Source organism: Mesoplodon densirostris, chromosome 6, assembly GCF_025265405.1.
Source record: "Mesoplodon densirostris isolate mMesDen1 chromosome 6, mMesDen1 primary haplotype, whole genome shotgun sequence".
NCBI lineage: Eukaryota > Metazoa > Chordata > Mammalia > Artiodactyla > Ziphiidae > Mesoplodon > Mesoplodon densirostris.
In genome coordinates this window covers 85,445,360-85,463,157 of record NC_082666.1, presented here as the reverse complement: position 1 = coordinate 85,463,157, position 17,798 = coordinate 85,445,360, and the positions used below count along the sequence as shown (strand labels likewise).

Genomic DNA, 17,798 nt, shown 5'->3' with positions numbered 1-17,798 from the left:
GACTCTGGGAACAAGAGAAGTGCAGGCTTTTCCTTCCCCCCAAGCATCTTTTACAAGAGTGTGGCTGTGACCTTTACACTCTTTGACCCTAGGATCACTCCTGGAGACTGAACTACGCCTTTGACTGTTTTTCTTTGCCAGTACCCAAAGGACAGGATGACATGACAGTGGAGGTAGGATGTCACAGAAGAGGTGACAGTCTTTCCATTTTCCTCTGGTGTTCACTGCTCCTAAGGTTTTGTGGTTTGCTTTTCAGTTATCTAGTAATTGCCCTTGAATTCTCGAAATGGTTTATCATCTCACTGTCTGTTTGGGGGTGATTTGAAATTGCTGATTTCCTCTTAAGTGGTGTAGATACATATTTATCGAAAACCTATTCATTCCAAATGTCCCCTTTCCTGTGAAGTCTTCAGTTCTCCTGAAGAGAATGAATGATTCCTTCCTTTTTATACGTTTATATTTTACTTGTATCCCAACTTTAATACAAATTGATTTCATTTTCTTTTATTATAGCTGTTCAGAGCCCTAAGACTTTAAGCCTATTGAGGGCAAGGACCATATTTTATTCATCTTAGTATCTCTCTTCTTGCATTTTCATCTTAGTTATTTACATATGGTAGGCAATGAATAAGTTTGTTGATTTAATGAACTGGGACTTTGTAACATGATCCATGTTTAGTTGAATATTTAGCATATTTGCTTCTAGAACATGGTCAACAACTTCAGTAGTTTCTACATGGATTTTGTTCGCTTGACTTAGGTTGTATGAATATTTGCTTGGCAAATGCTTTCCAGATACATATGCAAAGGTTTCTGAGTAGACCTGGGCTCAGACTTGAAATTTTCCTGTTTCCTTATTGACATTCATATATGACTTTATCACTATAGAGTGTTGGTTTTCCTTACTTCCTGATTTCTTCCCTATACTTGAAGGAACATCCTCCTATTGATTTGTCTAATCCATTCAAATATCTACCAAGTGCCAAGGAGTGTCCCTGATGCTAGGCATTTAGGGGTGACAAAACAGACTTTTCGGGCTTCCCTGGTGGTGCAGTGGTTGAGAGTCCACCTGCCGATGCAGGGGACACGGGTTCGTGCCCCGGTCTGGGAAGATCCCACATGCCACGGAGTGGCTGGGTCTGTGAGCCATGGCCGCTGAGCCTGCGCTCTGCAACGGGAGAGGCCACAACAGTGAGAGGCCCGCGTACCGCAAAAAAAAAAAAAAAAACAAAAAACCCACAGACTTTTCTTGTTCTACAGTGCGTTGAAAGAATTTAATTCCTTTCATCAAAAGTAGGTCAGGGACCTCCCTGGTGGTCCAGTGGCTAAGACTCCACGCTCCCAATGCAGGGTGCCTGGGTTTGATCCCTGGTCAGGGAACTAGATCCCACATGCCGCAACTAAGAGTTCACATGTAGCAACTAAAGATGCTGTGTGCCGCAACTAAGACCCGGTACAGCCAAATATATAAATAAACATAAATAAATAAATAAATAAATATATTAGGTCAATTCAGTCAAAATGGCTTAATAGCTTAATAGCATAGTTTGGGAGACATTTTCAAAATCTCAGAGGATCCTTGGCAAGGAAACCAGACATTTATTTGAAGCTTCCTGTTATTTTTCTGATGTTTTGTATCTCTCTGCAACTCATGTATAGACATATTTGAGAGGATGCAAACTTATAATTTTTTCCCTTGAAGCCATTTAAAATGTTGGCATATTGAATTTCAATCTTTAACTTTATTAGTCACTTAATTTTAAATTTTGATTTCACAGCGTTCACATAAAGGGGGTGAAGTTTGTCCTTTCTGCTTTCCCGGCCAAGGTGAAATTTAATTACAGTCGGCCCTCCTTATCCACAGGTTCTCCATCCTTGGATTCAACTAAGGGATAACTGCACTTTCTAGGCCAAATATCCTTTTAAAAGGGGAGCCTAAAATATAGATCTTATGTCTGGATGACTTGTTTGATCTAAGTTGTGGTGTGTGTGTGTGTGTGTGTGTGTGTCTCAAGGGGTGGAAGTAATGGCAAATGAAAGAAGGCAGTCACACACCCATCACCCAAGAATCCTATGTGCACTCTTGACCTATAGCAATAGTAGAGTCGTGCCCTCACTTTACATTCTGGATCAGGAGGTTGCACTAGAGACATCTCAGAGAAAACATAAACTGTGAAAAAGGGATTCCCTTCTTAAGATACAATTTACTCTCAAGACCTGAGGCTCCATTAAGGCAGAAAGCAGTATGAGTTTCACCTCTTGTAGCTATTAGATCAAATAAAACTTGAACGAGCAAGGAGTTTTTCTGGCCATTTATCAGACACATGTTACAACAAAATAAGCAAACAACATTTAAAGTAAACTGCCTCAGTCGAAAGTGGAAAAACAAAATACTAGAATGGCATTTTGCTGGAGCAATCCTGGTTTTCCCATTTTCCTCTTTCATTCTTTCCATTTCTTTTATTTCACATTACTTTGCATTTTCCCAGAAGTCATAATTCCATCTCGGTCTAGAATGGTAAAGTCGATTACTTGTCTGTTAAACATCGTGTGCTTTTCTCAAAAACAAGAGGAGAGCTTGTAAAAAAACAAAACAAAAACAACTTCAATGGCATGAAAAGTTGGAAGCTATCAGGAGACTCTTGGAAACTGGGCCGCTTCATTTTTCTGCTCAGGATTTAGATTTCTATCTCCAGTTACTTTGTGGACAGTTTCTCCTGTTAAATCTCCCCCGTCCCCCCTCCGCGAGACAGTGACAGCTCCTTCTCTTCTCCAGTCACACTCCACGATTGAGTGTATCTTATTTGCTACGACAGAACTCGGGTCAGAGGTGACGCGAGATACTTTCTAACCGAATGGCGTTTTAGAAATAGGAACGGGAAAGAACACCGAACTGGGCAAGACCCGCCCGGCGGAGCTGATCCGCGCTGCCCCGGAGCCGGGGGCGGGAGCGCCGAGGCCGTCTTCGGGGGAGCCGGACAGGGTGTTCGCGGCGCCGGCCGGTGCTGGGGGCTTACTGGGCCGAGATACCCGCCTTTTCGGAGGAGCCGCGGCCGCGTTCCGGGGCCAGTGGGCAGCTGGCGGGCGGAGGCCGCCATATTCCCGCTTTACCACGCCCGGGCGGCCAGCCGGCAGCTGCAGGTTGGCGGCGGCCCCGGCTGCGCCTCAGCGACCCGGCCCCGCCCCGCGCCGGGGGTGGCCGTGACCGCTGAGCCGGTGGGCCAGACCGAGGGCGCGGGAGCGGGAGCTGCGCGAGCGAGGGGAAAGCGGCACTTGGAGGCGCGCCGCGGCGGCCGCGAGCCCAGGAAAGCCTTCCAGGAGGGGCCGGCGGCTCCGCCTCCCGCTCTCCTCCTCCCACGCCCATCCCCTCCCTCCTCCTCCTCCTCCCTCTGCCGCCGCCGCCGCCGCCGCCGCCGCCTCCGCCTCCCTCCCGGATCTGTGCTCCAGTTCAGAGAAAGAAGAAAATGTGTGTGTGTGGCGAGGGGGAGGGCGAGCACTGAGCAGCCGCTCCGCGCCAGGCAATCCGGGCCGGGGGTGGGCGTCTGGCGGAGGCGGAGGCGGAGGCGAAGGAGCGCGCGGCGGCCGGGCGGGCGGGCCGGCGAGTCGGGTTTGCGCGCGAGCCGGGCGGTGGGCGCGGGCAGGGCCGAGGGCGCCCGGGAGCCGTGTCAGGCGGCGGCGAGGAGCGAGCGCGCCGGGCGCAGGGAGCCGTCGGCGGCCGCTCGCTGCGGGGACGCCCCGGTGGATGTGCTCTCGCCGCCGGGCGCACGGCTTAGGGGAGCCGCGGCGGCGGCGGCGGCGCGGGGGGCGAGGCGGGCCGCCCGTTCCCGGGGAAGGAGGCGCGGGCGTCTGAGCGAGGCCGGGCGCGGCGGCCTTCCCCAGTGCGCCCCCCGAGCCAGCGCCCGCGGCCCCCTCCCGCGTCCGCCTCGCTCCTCCCGGCGGCTCAAGCCGCCAGCTCCCGCCGCACCCCCGGCCCACCTAGTGGCTCCGGCCCTGGCCGCGGCCCCCGCAGCGGTTCCCCGAGCTCATCCCGGACGCGCGCCCGGGCGGCGGGGGCTCGGCGGCCACCGCTGCCTCGGGGGAGCGAGGGCGGGAGGGTGTGTGTGCGCGCGTGTGAGCAGGGGGTGCTGGCGGGGCTGCAGCGGAGGCACTTTGGAAGAATGACTCTGGAGTCCATCATGGCGTGCTGCCTGAGCGAAGAGGCTAAGGAAGCCCGGCGGATCAACGACGAGATTGAGCGGCAGCTCCGCAGGGACAAGCGGGACGCCCGCCGGGAGCTCAAGCTGCTGCTGCTCGGTGAGTACAGCCGGAGCCGGCCGCCGCGGGCCCTCCCGCCGGACCTGCGCCCCCTACCCACCACCCTCAGCCCCCCGGGACCGTTGCCCCGGCCCCCGGGCGCCCGCGGCTCTCCCCTGCCCTCCCCGGGCGCGTTCCCGGTCCCTACCCGCACCCTCTTGGGCGCGCGCGCGCGTACACAGAGCCGCGCGCGCGCGCAGAGGGGTCGGGGCTGCTCTGCCCAGGGCCTCGGCTTGTGCCTTTCGGTATCCCTAAGGGCTGTGCACTCGGGGGTGCGCGTTTGTCTGCGGTGCTTCTGCAATTTGTTCAATGGCACATTGCTTCTGGGAGAGGTGCGGGGGTGGGAAGGTGGGCAGGGGGGTTGAACTTCCAGTGTCGTGGCCGCGGCGCTCCGTGGGGTGGTGGAGTGGGGAGCTGTGCGTATGTGTGGCCCGAGGGTGGCGAGCGGAGCCACGTTGGGGGATGGCGTGCGGTGGGGTGGCCTGTGTGCATCCATTATCAGTGCTTTCCGGGGTCAGGAGCGAATGGTGGAACGGTGGGCTGACTCGCGACTGGATTCTCCGAGGAGCGATGAGGAGGGAGCCGAGTGTTTGGCTCTCCGAAGAAAGCGGGCTTGTGTATTCGCGGGGCGGGGAGGCAAGCCCAAATGTGTCACACGAGTGCTGTTCTCTAACCACCAGACCACCAAAAGGAGAGACCCAGAAGAGTTTCTTAATGGTGACAGGCGTGTTTCTCCACCATTCCTTCCAGATAAAGATGAGGGATACGGGAGGGCTGTGCTGTATGGTTGTTGACAGCGATGGGTATCTTTTGTTTAATGAGGCACCCCAGATGTAGGCCTGAATTCACAATAGTTACCAGTACAGCCTCAATTACTCTCATGGAAGCAAATAGAAACCTTTTGTTTAAAGCGGACAGCATTTTAATATCTTTGGAATCTGGGCTAGAAGGAAAACGGGAAGTGAACAGCAAAAATTTCCCTTTAATCTCTACAAAATAACCCAACATTCTCCCTTAACATTAAGTTAGCAAGAAAATGCCATTTCTGAACTAGGAATTTTATTGATTATTATCTCTGAGAGAATGTTCAGAATCAACGTTCAGGCCAGCGCGACATAACTCTGAGCTATTGTGGTAGGGAGAACAAACAGCTTTGCAGTAACAGGCCTGAAAAATGTCTGCACTCGTGTTCTGGATATTTGCATGTATGATAAATAGACTTCTCAGACATTTCTGGAAGAAAAGAATATTGTCAATTCTGATTTGAGAAGCATGCATTTTCTTTCTTATCTTGAACTTTCCATCTCCTGGTTCAAGGAACCAATTACCTTTGGGTCTGAACTGCTTATGTACTGGATCATTTACAAGAAGGAACAAAATACAGTGATTACAAATAGTTACAAATGGTTAACTCACATGCCCTGCTTAATGTCTTCATTTTGAAACCAGATTAGGTAAATGTGCACATGTTTATAAAGAACAGAAGGCAGACCCTGCATAAGAGGGGTGGACTTTAGGGAATGAAGCCAGGGAAGGGGAAAACTGCAATTGGAAATGGAAGATCTTTTTATTTTTATTCTCATTTTGAGCTACTTCTAATGGCTGAAAAGGTGTAGTTGAATGCTTTTTGAATTCTCAAGATTGAGAAGAAAATAGAGGGGGCAAGAGAAACGTATGGAGTTTAATGCATGATTAAGGGAAAAAGCGTGTGTTTTAGAGAGACTTAAGGATGGTTTTTCTTTTTCTTTTGCCCTGTGTACAGTCTTTATTTGTTTCTGTTTAGCTGTGAGTAGGGCATTTAAGGTCTCTCAGGCCAACCCCAGTGCCTGAAATGTGGCAGCTCTGGGTTCCTAGCAGCTGTGAGTTAGAGCTCAGGGGATTTGTCTGTCTGAGGGCCTAGGTTTGAATGTCTAGGAGGAGGACTTTGGGAGAAATGCCCGTAGATGGACACTTAATTGCAGATTGGACTTAAGTAACATATTGTGCTTTTTTTTTTTTTTAAAAAGCAAACATTTTGCTTTAAAAAATGAACTTGGAGATTATTTTATGAGGAAAAAAATTAAAACAGTTTACTGCTAAAGTGGTGGTGTGGAGAACTTTTTTTCTCCCCTTCTTATTAGATTTTCGAGTAGGGTTAAATACAGCCCCACCCCAGCCCCCAAATATGGCCTATTAGAAGTGGTAGAAAAATATGACATCAGTTTTTAACATCTACATTTATTAGCATTTTAAAACTATACAACTTTTTGTTAGAAACTCAATCCGTAGACATCATGTAAGATTTGCTACAGCTTCATGTTCTAGGTATGTTGCTTTTGTAACATAACTACTGCAGTACCTACACTATTTATATAGCACTGGCTAGTGCTATATACTAAGTGTAGATTTGTGTGTGTGCTTGTAATTTTTGAGTCCCGGAGAGAAGTGATGGTTGATTTGAATCAGGGAAGGTATTGGGGAGGGTTTCCTTCTGAGGAATGCCTGATGTGCTGCTTTGATGCTGCTTCGCACTCAATGTTCATTCATGTAAATGATGCCCATCAAAAGGTTTACTGGTATTTTTAACTACTTTATTTAAATTGAATTTAACTACTTTATATAAATTTAACCCTTATATTTCAATGAAATTCAGTGTAAAATTATTTTCAAAGTAAATTGTAGTTCAAAGCATGGCACCATTTTAATGGATTTAATTGGCAGGGGCCCCTTGCAAAATATAAAATTAATTAGTTAACTTTATACTATGGAGAAATTAGAGAAAATAGTGGTTACCTGCCTAGATGAAAGTATGGCAGTAAAATTTGGGCTGCCTTGATACCTATCCAGCAATTATGCCGATATGTTCCAAATTCTACAGTACTTATACATTTTGATATTTATTCTTTTTAAAAAATGAACCCAGAAACCTACTACCATAAAATAGCATATTAAATTCTGAATTCTTGTTTTCTTTATTCATTTTCTAAATTCATTTATATAGTGTTTATTTTCTTAGACACCTCAAAGAAAACTGTTTTCTACATAGATATGCAAGAGAATATTTTAAGTTTTTATATACTTCCTAGATGTAATGCACATTGTTTCCTTTAATTAATACTTATGAATATTAACTAATTATTTGGTGGTACATAGGTCACACTATTTAATATAATGTGTCTTTAAGTCTGTATAAAACAAGTGGCCTTGAATGCCTGCTTCTGGTCAAGGATATTCATGTTGAAATTTTCAGTTCCTTGAAGACACATTTTTCCCCCCATTAACCTGTTCTTATTTTACATGTTTTAGAAATCTTTACTCTTCAGATCTTAGTCATCAAATAGAAAAATTTAGCAAATCTTTTTTTATTGATTGGATTCCACCTATTGAAGAGGCAAAGTTTAGGCCTATTTTATTTTATTTTATTTTATTTTATTTTATTTATTTATTTTAAAAGCTTATGGTGTTCTTAAGGATTTTTTAAAATATATTTATTTTATGTATTTATTTTTGGCTGCGTTGGGTCTTCGTTGCTGTGTGGGTCTCCTTGTGGTGAGCAGGGGCTACTCTTCTTTGCAGTGTGTGGGCTTCTCATTGCGGTGGCTTCTCTTGTTGCGGAGCACGGGCTCTAGGTGCACGGACTTCAGTAGTTCTGGCTTGCTGGCTCTAGAGCGCAGCCTCAGTAGTTGTGGCACACGGGCTCTAGAGTGCAGGCTCAGTAGATGTGGCCCAGGGGCTTAGTTGCTCCGCGGCATGTGGGCTCTTCCCTGAACAGGGCTCGAACTCATGTCCCCTGCATTGGCAGGCGGATTCTTAACCACTGCACCACCAGGGAAGCCCTAGGCCTATTTTAGATGAAAGAATATATGTTCTTGCTCTTCTAACTGAATTACATATGTGATTGGAGATTTTCTTTCTATTCTAGACTGGAAGCTTAGGAGAGTAGGGACTGAGGACTGATTCTATATTGTTCACTATTAAATCCCAGCTTCTGGCACAATCTCTAATTCATAGAATGGTCTCAATAAGTATTTGTTGAATAAGTAAACTTATTTGTAACCCTCCTAATAGAAATTGGGACCATAAAACAATGAAGACATTATAGAGACATGGGGAAGCGTAATGTTTTTATTCTGTGGCAGAGAAAATCATGATCTTAAAAAAAAATTATATGTAACTCTTTGAGCCAATTAAATACAAATGCATTCCAGGATAGGAAGTGTTAATGTAAGATGTTACATCACATATTGAACCATGTATTACAGTTGTGTGCTGTGTGCATTTGGGAATGATAACAGTCACACTTAAAATATGAACATTTACAGGAAAAAAAAAAAGAAGCCATACCATATCTTGATTACTTTTTTTTGTATAGAAGCTAGTTTAACCCTCTCATCTTTTTGCCATATACTTTCCCCCATGATACACTCAACAGAGTGAATTTTTAAATTCTCTAGAGTACAGGTGGTGACCGAACAGATTTTTACGATTTACCTATATATAATTACATGAGGAGAACCGCAACGATTAAATTTTAAGAATTGCAGAAAGAATGTTTTTAATTTGAGCGATGTACATTTGTACTGAAAACTGAACAGTTACAGAGCAAGAAGGCACCTGGAAGGCTGGGTGTGCTCTGACAAAGTTAGCCTGTGTGGAGAGCTCATGCATGTAGGTCTGGGTAAAAGCACCCACCCCATTACCCCTCTGTAGAGTTCACTAGGGGAAGGATGAGGATGTCGATGCCTGAATTAACCTAGAGGTTAGTGGCTGTCTAGGATGGTTACTCAGAACCGCAGAATGAAAGCTTCCTTCTGAGTAGCCCTAATAACAGAATCTCCCTGGAAATACCATAATACAGTGTTTATGAGGCTGCTTTAAGACCAGCTGGTTTTCTTTTTGCTACTTTTTTAGCTTGCAAGTGTTGAATATGTTTCTAAATGTCAGGATTTGTTTGGATGCGTTTCCTTTTTTTCTTCATTTTATTTTTTTGGAAACAAAGTACTTATAGTTTGTATCTGAAGAGTGAAATGGCAGCATCCCTCATAAAAACCAAAACTGTAGCTCTGACTATATAACAAGGCGTTCAGAGTAAGATTTTTGCATTGAACCACGTAGATTCATTGTCTAGATCTGCCATGTAACTGTCAATCTCGTACTTGTACTTACGTATTGTTTCTTCTTATGGGAATTTTGGGTGCAAATTAAAACCCTACTGAACAGTGATCCCTTATGTATCTGTTCACATATTTTTAGGTAGGCTTAGGAAGGAGAACCAGAAGAATAATTTAGTGGCCATTTTGTTTATTACAGATAAATTTTATAGCCTCTTTTTCATTAAACAAAATCAAACAACCTAGCTGTACCTTATAAGAGATGGCTTATGTTCAATTTTCAGAGATGCCTATTAAATATAGTTATGATTTTTATTACAGATGAATTTTTAAGGACCTGAAACAGCTTCTGCAGTTGTGAGGCTGCGTGCTATGCTAAACTTAGCAGAAAAGAACACATTTTTCTTCATGATCCAGGCAAACTTACACTTGAAAAGAAATGAATGAGATTTGCCAAGGATGATTTTGATTCCAGCATTCATATTAGTTTTTCTTTAAGGTTATTAGTTCTTTTGGTATTAATGGAACTGTGGATTGAGTGTTGTAGAGGAAAAATAGGGACCTCAAAGGGTACATATTGCAAGAGAGAGAAGCCATTTTAAGAAGGTTAGGATTGCTTTCTCCCTGAGAAGGTGGAAAGAATGTGTTTTCTCCAGAACTCTCTCTTTTGGGTTGAGGGAAATACAAGTATTTGTAGCAGCAAATTTAAAGTCTAATTTTCTGGTTGAAGGGGAGGGTAGTGACATTTTTTTTCAAAGGGAAACTTTTAAGCAATGTTAAGATCTCTGCAGAATTAATCCTAGGGAAGTGTGAAATAGCAGTAGAAGGTAAAATGTGTGATTGTTGGTAATTAAATCTGTGGCAATAACCGACTACAGTAAACAGTGAATGTTTTCTCTTGTTCTGCTGAATGGAGTAACATTAAAGAAAGCTATTCTCAGACCCAAACTCTATTTTGTGTGAACAGCTGTTACTAATAAAATTATAGGAAGTTGTTCAACAATCACCTGTGATTTGTTACCTTACTGATATGTTAAAAAACCTGTCTGATTTCTCATCTGACATGTAGTAAAAAGGAAAAAAAGTACCTAAACATGCTGTCCTAAATGAGTTCATAAATCCTAGGTGGTCATGAATCTGGACTTTATTACAAACAAAGTAAACATCCATATTGCAGTGTTGAGAACCAAAGACTGAATTTGCTAAGTAGCTCTGGGGTTGACCTTTATACCTAGCCATAATTTCTGAAATCAGTTTAGAATATTTTGTTAAGAGCCTCATGTTTCAATTTTAAGAACAAAATTAGTCTTATTTAAAAATAAAGTTATCAAGATATTTCAAATTCATTTATTCAGCAAACACTTGCCAGTTTTTGGAAAACAAATATTTCCTCTAAATTTTTTACCAGACATACCATAAGAAAGAACAGTTGTATATGGAATGCTGATCAAATGAACAAATATTAAGCACCTGCTCTGTGTAAAATAATGTACGTGAGACACTCCCTGTTTCTTATTTGCCAGCAGGAAAGACTACAAGCACTGTTCACAGTTCTTGTTGTTTTACAGTTGATGCCCTCAGCCTGACATGTCCTTCTGAGTATTATCCTTCCTGGTTTTGGCTTTTCTATTGGCTCTTAATACAAAGAAAAAGACAAAATAATCTGAAGGCCATTCTAGAAGCTTTCCGGGGATTACACAACTGGGGAGAGCAGACGGTCTTGAGAATTTGAACTCCTGAGTGATATATATTATTTCCTTGGAGCAAGCATATCGTTTTTTGCCTTTAACTATGAGAAACTGTTAATGACCACTTGCCCTATGTTTCTAATTAAAGTGGAAGCTACATGAGGGCAAAGATAGTGGCCGTTGTTTCTTTGTAGCTCAGTGAAGCACCTTGTCTTGCTCAGTTTACAATCATTCTGTTGTAACTGGGGACTCAGTAACTGGGGACTTGTGGGTGTAGGAGGACGGGGGCAGGGTGGGCAGCTGGGTTCCCAGAAGAAAGAGCAGTTGAACGGAGTGAATTTAAATGTCTTGCTTTTTTCTAATGGGTTTCATTGATTTGTTCTCCATTTACCACGCCTCTTTGTCATTTTGTGGGCCACTTGGGGCACAGTTAAAGAAATTCTGTTTTAAAGGCGAGGTCGTCTTTGTCTCCATGCCTGCTTCTCATTCATTGTCTCAGGAGAATGATTCAGTTGAACGTTCTCGTCATTGTTTCGGGTTAAAAAGCCAATAGCAGTTTATCTAGCAGTTTGAATGGAAAACTGTTACACAAGTCCTTTGAAATTTGAAAATTCTACACACCTTTATTACAGGATTAATCTTAGATTGTGAGCAGTTTGACTGCTTTGGAAGCAAATAGCTGTTTCAGGGAAGTGTGTGATGGACTGTGCTGCAGTCGGGAACCAGAATGTTAGTAATGCCATGGTATTTCTGCAGTCTCACAGAAGGGAGCAATAATTGATCCACAAATTAAAGAAAAAGAGCTAGAGTGAGACTTTTTGGCTCTATTACAGGAAGTGAACAGTGATGTTTAGAAACACGTTCATGAGTATTTCTGAGAGACGGCCTCATGTTTTTTCCCTTTGGAGAGCTGAAATCATGAATTAATTGCCTCTTTCCAGAATTTGCCCTCCCCCCCCTTTTTTTAAATCACCATCACTTAGTAAAAAAATTGAAGTAGAATTTTTCTTTTGCTTCCTTTTTTACAATTTAAAAACTTTTTTCATCTTTTTCAGTTTTAGTGTTTGTTTTTTACATTTCCATTTGGGGAAGAGGCGGTGGGGTGATGGGTAGCGTTTTCCACGTATTTCCTGGTGACTGCAGCTGACCAGTGGTTTCTAGAGAGAAACGCTCCAGTGTCTCATCCACCCATTGTTCAGTCTTACAGCTTTTTGCTGCAGGCCCCCCACCCCGCAAAAAAAGACCCTTCTGTGGAATCCCACCCACCCGTTTATTCTGTCTCACAGCTTCCTTAACCAAATGCTAGGAGGGGGTTCCTTAGATTCTCTGATGTGTGCATTTCTTTAAGATTTAGGGAACTTCCAAGTTGGTGCTTCTTTCAAACATGTGGTGGTGAGCTGGTGAGAGGGGAAGTTGGGTGCTTGAATGCATTAAAAGAAAGACACTTGTGAATGTGCTTTGAGGAGGTGATTAACTTTCTGTAGCAACCCCTGTGGTCTGCAAAACAAAATACATTGTTATCAAACGAAATGTAAAATTCTCCTTTTCCAGGGGATGGGGACTTGAGATTGGTGCATGGTTACCAGCAGAAAGCTAGCGAGCCTGTGCTGGATAATCTGTCACAGGGCACTGGGTTTCAAAATAGGATGCAGTGCGTGTACTAGAAGGGGAGAAGGTGCTGTGGGCCTGTGTTGGGCAATAGCGCATCTTCCTCATTTGATGATTTGAACATCCTCACCGCACTTACTTGAGAGCTTTAAAATATCTCTTTCTAATTGTGTTTCTATCCCAGATAGTCAGGGAGGGTGGCACTAGCAGCAGCCTTTGCTTGCTTTATACCCAGTCAGTCTGAGAGGGTTCTTTGGTTAGTTTATTTTTTAAGGTAAAGACACAATGATATGTTCTTGCCATGAGAATTGATATTTTAGGAACTACACCTTTCAGAGCTCCTTCATTATATTACAGGTTCTTTCCGCAGATGGCAAATGCAATTTTCCTCTTGTCCTAAAGAGCCGACCCATTTCCTGTGACTTGTTCTAATAATACAGGATGACTTTAATTCTTGTTCCTGGTTTGCCCTTAAAAGAATGGCAGGGTACTTGTTAAGAGTTTAAGTCTCTTTTCTCTCTAACTCTTGTGATATATTTTTGGAAATCAGTAGATCATGCAAAAACAATGGCACACTGGCTGTGTGCGAGTTTGTTTGAGCAGGCCGGGAAATACTCCTGTGGCTCTGCATGTTGGTGTAGCTGTGAGTATCTTTTCTAAAGCCTGTAACGGAAAGGCAGTCGGGTACTCCTGCCCTGCCTCCTGCGACTAACCCACGGGTGTTTCGCTCCTTTGTTCCTTTACTATTTCTATAGAAACCCGTAGAATGAAGAGACTGGACCAAATCTAAAGGCTGTCTGAACTTTGAAACTTCCTCTGCGATGTTGCCATCTCAGCCAGTTTCCAGCCGCTGTCAGCCCTGGACAAGGGGCCTGAGCTTCAGCCTTTCCAGGAGTGATGGGCTATGTTGGGGGGCTCGGCCAGGTCTGGTGGGCTCCTCCTGGCCGCCCTCGCCCTCCGCTCTTTCCCCCGCAGGCAGGCGGCTCGGAGAGTGCTGGGCGAGAGCTGTGAGGAGGCTGAGCAAGTGTGCCCAGAGCCCCGCCTGCCGCCCGGCACGCTGCTGATAGTCTCACTGCCTTCGAGGGGAATGGTATCAAAAGCCTCCTGTCATATCAGCGTGGGTCTCTTGCTTCCTGCAGGAAGGGCGACATCCTAGGAGACACGGAGGTGGAGCCTGCGGGGCGCAGTGTTCCTCAGCTGCCCTGCGCAGGCCTGGGTGTGTGTTCTTAGACGCCCTCAGGCAGCTGCCTTTGACTCACCCCTCCTCCTCCTTATTCTTCTTCATTGGGCCTTAAACAGTGCTTTTCATTTGCCGGCAAGCTGGTCAAGCGCATTTCTGCCCTCTTCAGGGAGAGCAGGTTGGCCCTTTGAGCCTGGGCACTGGGAGTGCCTCACACACCTTGGTGGAGCACTTTGCGGGCTGCTTTGTATTTGGAGCCAGTCCATCCCTTTTCCATGGCCTTCCAGAAGAGATTTGGAATTAACCCTTAGATGGACCACTTGTGTCCATTTCTTCTCCCATTACTATGCTCATTTTTTTTCCCTTGGGGCTTTAATTTTTTAAAATTAATTAATTAATTGGCTGCGTGGGGTCTTCGTTGCTGCGCGCGGGCTTTCTCTAGTTGCGGCGAGTGGGGGCTACTGTTTGTTGCTGTGCGTGGGCTTCTCATTGCGGTGGCTTCTCTTGCTGCGGAGCACGGGCTCCAGGCACGTGGGCTCAGTCGTTGTGGCACACGGGCTTAGTTGCTCCGCGACATGTGGGATCTTTCCGGACCAGGGATTGAACCCATGTCCCGTGCGTTGGCAGGCGGATTCTTAACCACCGCGCCACCAGGGAAGTCCCAGGGTTTTAACTGAAACCACAAGAACAGATTAAGGGTGGACACATTCATAATATGAAGTAAGGAGTTTTCATACTTTTTTGTTCTAAAAAATATTTATAATATATACATATAAGTTGCTGTGACCTCTGAACGGCCGTTAGTTGTCATGACCATGGTCGGAGAAATTTTAAGAAAGCAACTTCCTGTGTCCCTTGTCTGCGTTCTGGAGAAAGGGCTCTATGACCAAAGAAGGAACAGCCAGACTTTCATCCTGGCTCTGGAGAAACATTGTTACAGAGCCCTGTTCCACTGGAAGTGCCAGGCAGGCGTTTGGCATTCCTTGACCCCTACTTTCCTTCTGGCCCATGGCCTTCTCATTATCTTATCAGCTCCAGGCTTGCTTACCTTGATTTCAGATTTGGAGTTGGACAGGTGCAGGGGAAAAGGAGAACAGTTGTAGGCGACAGAGGGTGATGGGGGATCTTGAGGGGCTTGGCAGGGCGCAGGGTGTTGCTCCTTGTAGGGATGGTGCACCGTGTGTTCCCTAAGCTCTGGAGGGAAGGAAGGCGAGCAGAGGAGAGGTGCCCTGTGCTGTGCGTTGACTTGGCCGCATTGATTAGGAAGAGCCCAGCCCATGCAGCTTCCTCTTGGCAGCTCCACTGCCCAACCCGGTTCTTCATCATTGTCACATCTACCGTCCCCTTCCTCTCCCAGATGCTGGGTTGGGAGGTGAGCATGTGTAGAAGACTGGGTTTTATGGGAGGCGTTTTTGTTGCATGCACTCTCTGGGTCCTCCCAGAGGTGGTTAGATAGCCTAAAGCACGGAGCTCAAGTCAAGCTGTGTCCTGAGGAAAACCATTCACACTTTAAAAAGAAAATTTACAACCAGGCTCTTCCAAGTGTTCCCCCCCCCCACCCCGTTAGCTGTTTAAGGTGATAGAAATGCATCTATTACTGTATTGAGAACTCTGCTAATCTGGTGATGGGTTATTAGGATGTCTCTTGCCCAGGAAATCTGCTTTTATGTGGCATGCTTCTCCTACAATAGAGTGCCTTCTCAGTTGCCCAAGGCAGTGAGTAGATAAATGGTATCATGAGATATTCTTGCCAAGGGGATTCTTACTCAGGTGGAGCCAGGTAATATAGAAGTTGTTTGTAATTTTTAGCTGAAAAATGCACCTGTGTGTTGGTTGTGTTCTCTTAGGAGCTGATCACATTCCGGGCTATAACATTACAAGTCCAGGGAGCAGATTATTCAAGGTCCCTAAAGCCTATTTATGACCAGCATTCAAAATGGGCTTCATTTGTCCATGATAGAATTAAGAGGACTTCTTGATTCAAAATGTAGGCAAATATATTTTGAATACTTTGAATAATTTTGAATAATTTGAGAGCAGAGCTAATGAGTGCTGAAACAAAAGATACTTGAAATCAGCCTCTGTTTTTATTACCCATCACTTCCTGGTGTGTTAGGAACTAATGAATTACCATAGTACTGGCTCCTCTTGGAGCCAAACTTGGACCAGACATGGATTCTAGAGATGGAAGGGCCTTGATGGGTTCAAGGACTAATGAATGGGCTGTCCTCTGAACATCCTGGTATCTCCTGTTACGTGTTGGGTCACCATCTAAGATGTTATCTGAAGCACATTAGAAATGACTAAAAAATTGGGGGCAGATGTCAACTCTTGTAATGAGGAGTCCCATAAGTTTCCCATCTTCTGGTTGGAGAAGATACCTGTATGTTGCTTGATCAGTTTCAGAAAAATAATTTGTATTTCCCCATCCATACAATTCTTGACAAAGGGTTCCATTTTAATGGAGGAAATCATGACTTCATTAATATTTCTTTAGGGAAATCTTGACTCTGAATATATTTTCACCAAAGTCACCAGATAGGTCCTTTGAGAAACACATTTTCTGTAGCGCTTTCCACTCCAGACCATGCTTATTATGGGAACAGGGACTCTTGTCTAGGGTTTTTCTAAATCCCTAGAGTCTATCTGTGAATTGCTACTCAGATTACAATGTATCCTTCCCAGAATTCATTAATGCATTGTGCATCCCTAGTACTGAATCACAAGGTCACACAATGATTTGTCTTTTCTTGTTAAAAATATTCTTTCTTGGGCTTCCCTGGTGGTGCAGTGGTTGGGAGTCCGCCTGCCGATGCAGGGGACGCGGGTTCGTGCCTCGGTCTGGGAGGATCCCACATGCCGCGGAGCGGCTAGGCCCGTGAGCCAGGGCCGCTGAGCCTGCGCGTCCGGAGCCTGTGCTCCGCAATGGGAGAGGCCGCGACAGTGAGAGGCCCGCGTACCGCACAAAAAATGTATATATATATATTCTTTCTTTATATTATATATCTTCAAGCAGTATGCTACTGACTGAACTTAGATTGTTTTTTATTCTCTTTTTGGAATGAAATAAAGAAGAACACTTGAGATATGTATCCTCTGATGGTATGGTTGCTTTCTAAAATAGTTTAAAAAGTTTAATAATGAGACAAACTGTTGTACTGAATAGACAAAGTTTGAGTCAAGACGTGTTTATTTTCTTCCACTTAAGAATTTTCTTACATTGTTAGGAAATACATTATATTGTTTTCATGGCCTTTGAAATGACAGCCCGTTCTATGTTAATAATATTAGTTTTTGTTTTATTTTTCAGTGATTTTGAAATTTTATGAATAATGCAGTTTTTTAGACAAAATATGAAAAAAAATGTTTGAAAATGTATCCATAAGTTTATCCAGAATGTACCGATCTAAGAAACGTGATCTTTTTTGTTTTTTGTATATTCTTTTCAAGTCTGCTTTCTTTTTATGTTTCTTGCGTGGCCGTAATCATACTGTACAATTTAACATTATGTTGTAAGCATTTTCTGTGTGGTTATATAAACTTCATATTAATATTTGGAATTGTATAATATTCTGTAAGAGGAGATATATTAATTTTCTTGCTTACTCTTTTTTTTTGGCATTTAGCTTTCTCCCAGTGTTGCCATTTTCTTTTGTTTTTAATTTTATTTTTTTATACAGCAGGTTCTAATTAGTTATCTATTTTATACATATTAGTGTATATATGTTCCATTTTCAGAATAATGCTGTGATGAAGTTCTTGGCATAGATAGCAATTTTTTTTTAAACACACACACTCACACACTTTTGTTAGATGAAATGTTACTTCTAAGTTAGAGGATATGAAAAATGTTATAGCTCTTGATTACACGCAACTTAAACATATTCTGAAATGATTGTATACAATTTGCAACATTGTGAGTATTATTATAAGATTATC

The 17,798-nt window shown here is 44.1% G+C and overlaps 1 protein-coding gene across 1 annotated transcript in view; it reads left to right on the top strand.

Annotated features, from left to right (window-relative positions):
• Positions 1 to 4,076: 4,076 nt before the first annotated feature.
• Positions 4,077 to 17,798, top strand: part of GNAQ (G protein subunit alpha q) — a 302,665-nt gene continuing 288,943 nt past the window's right edge. Inside the window, exon 1 of the mRNA XM_060102351.1 lies at positions 4,077 to 4,293. Coding sequence (XP_059958334.1) covers positions 4,158 to 4,293 — 136 coding nt within the window. The 5' untranslated portion in view covers positions 4,077 to 4,157. The remainder of the gene's footprint in view (positions 4,294 to 17,798) is intronic.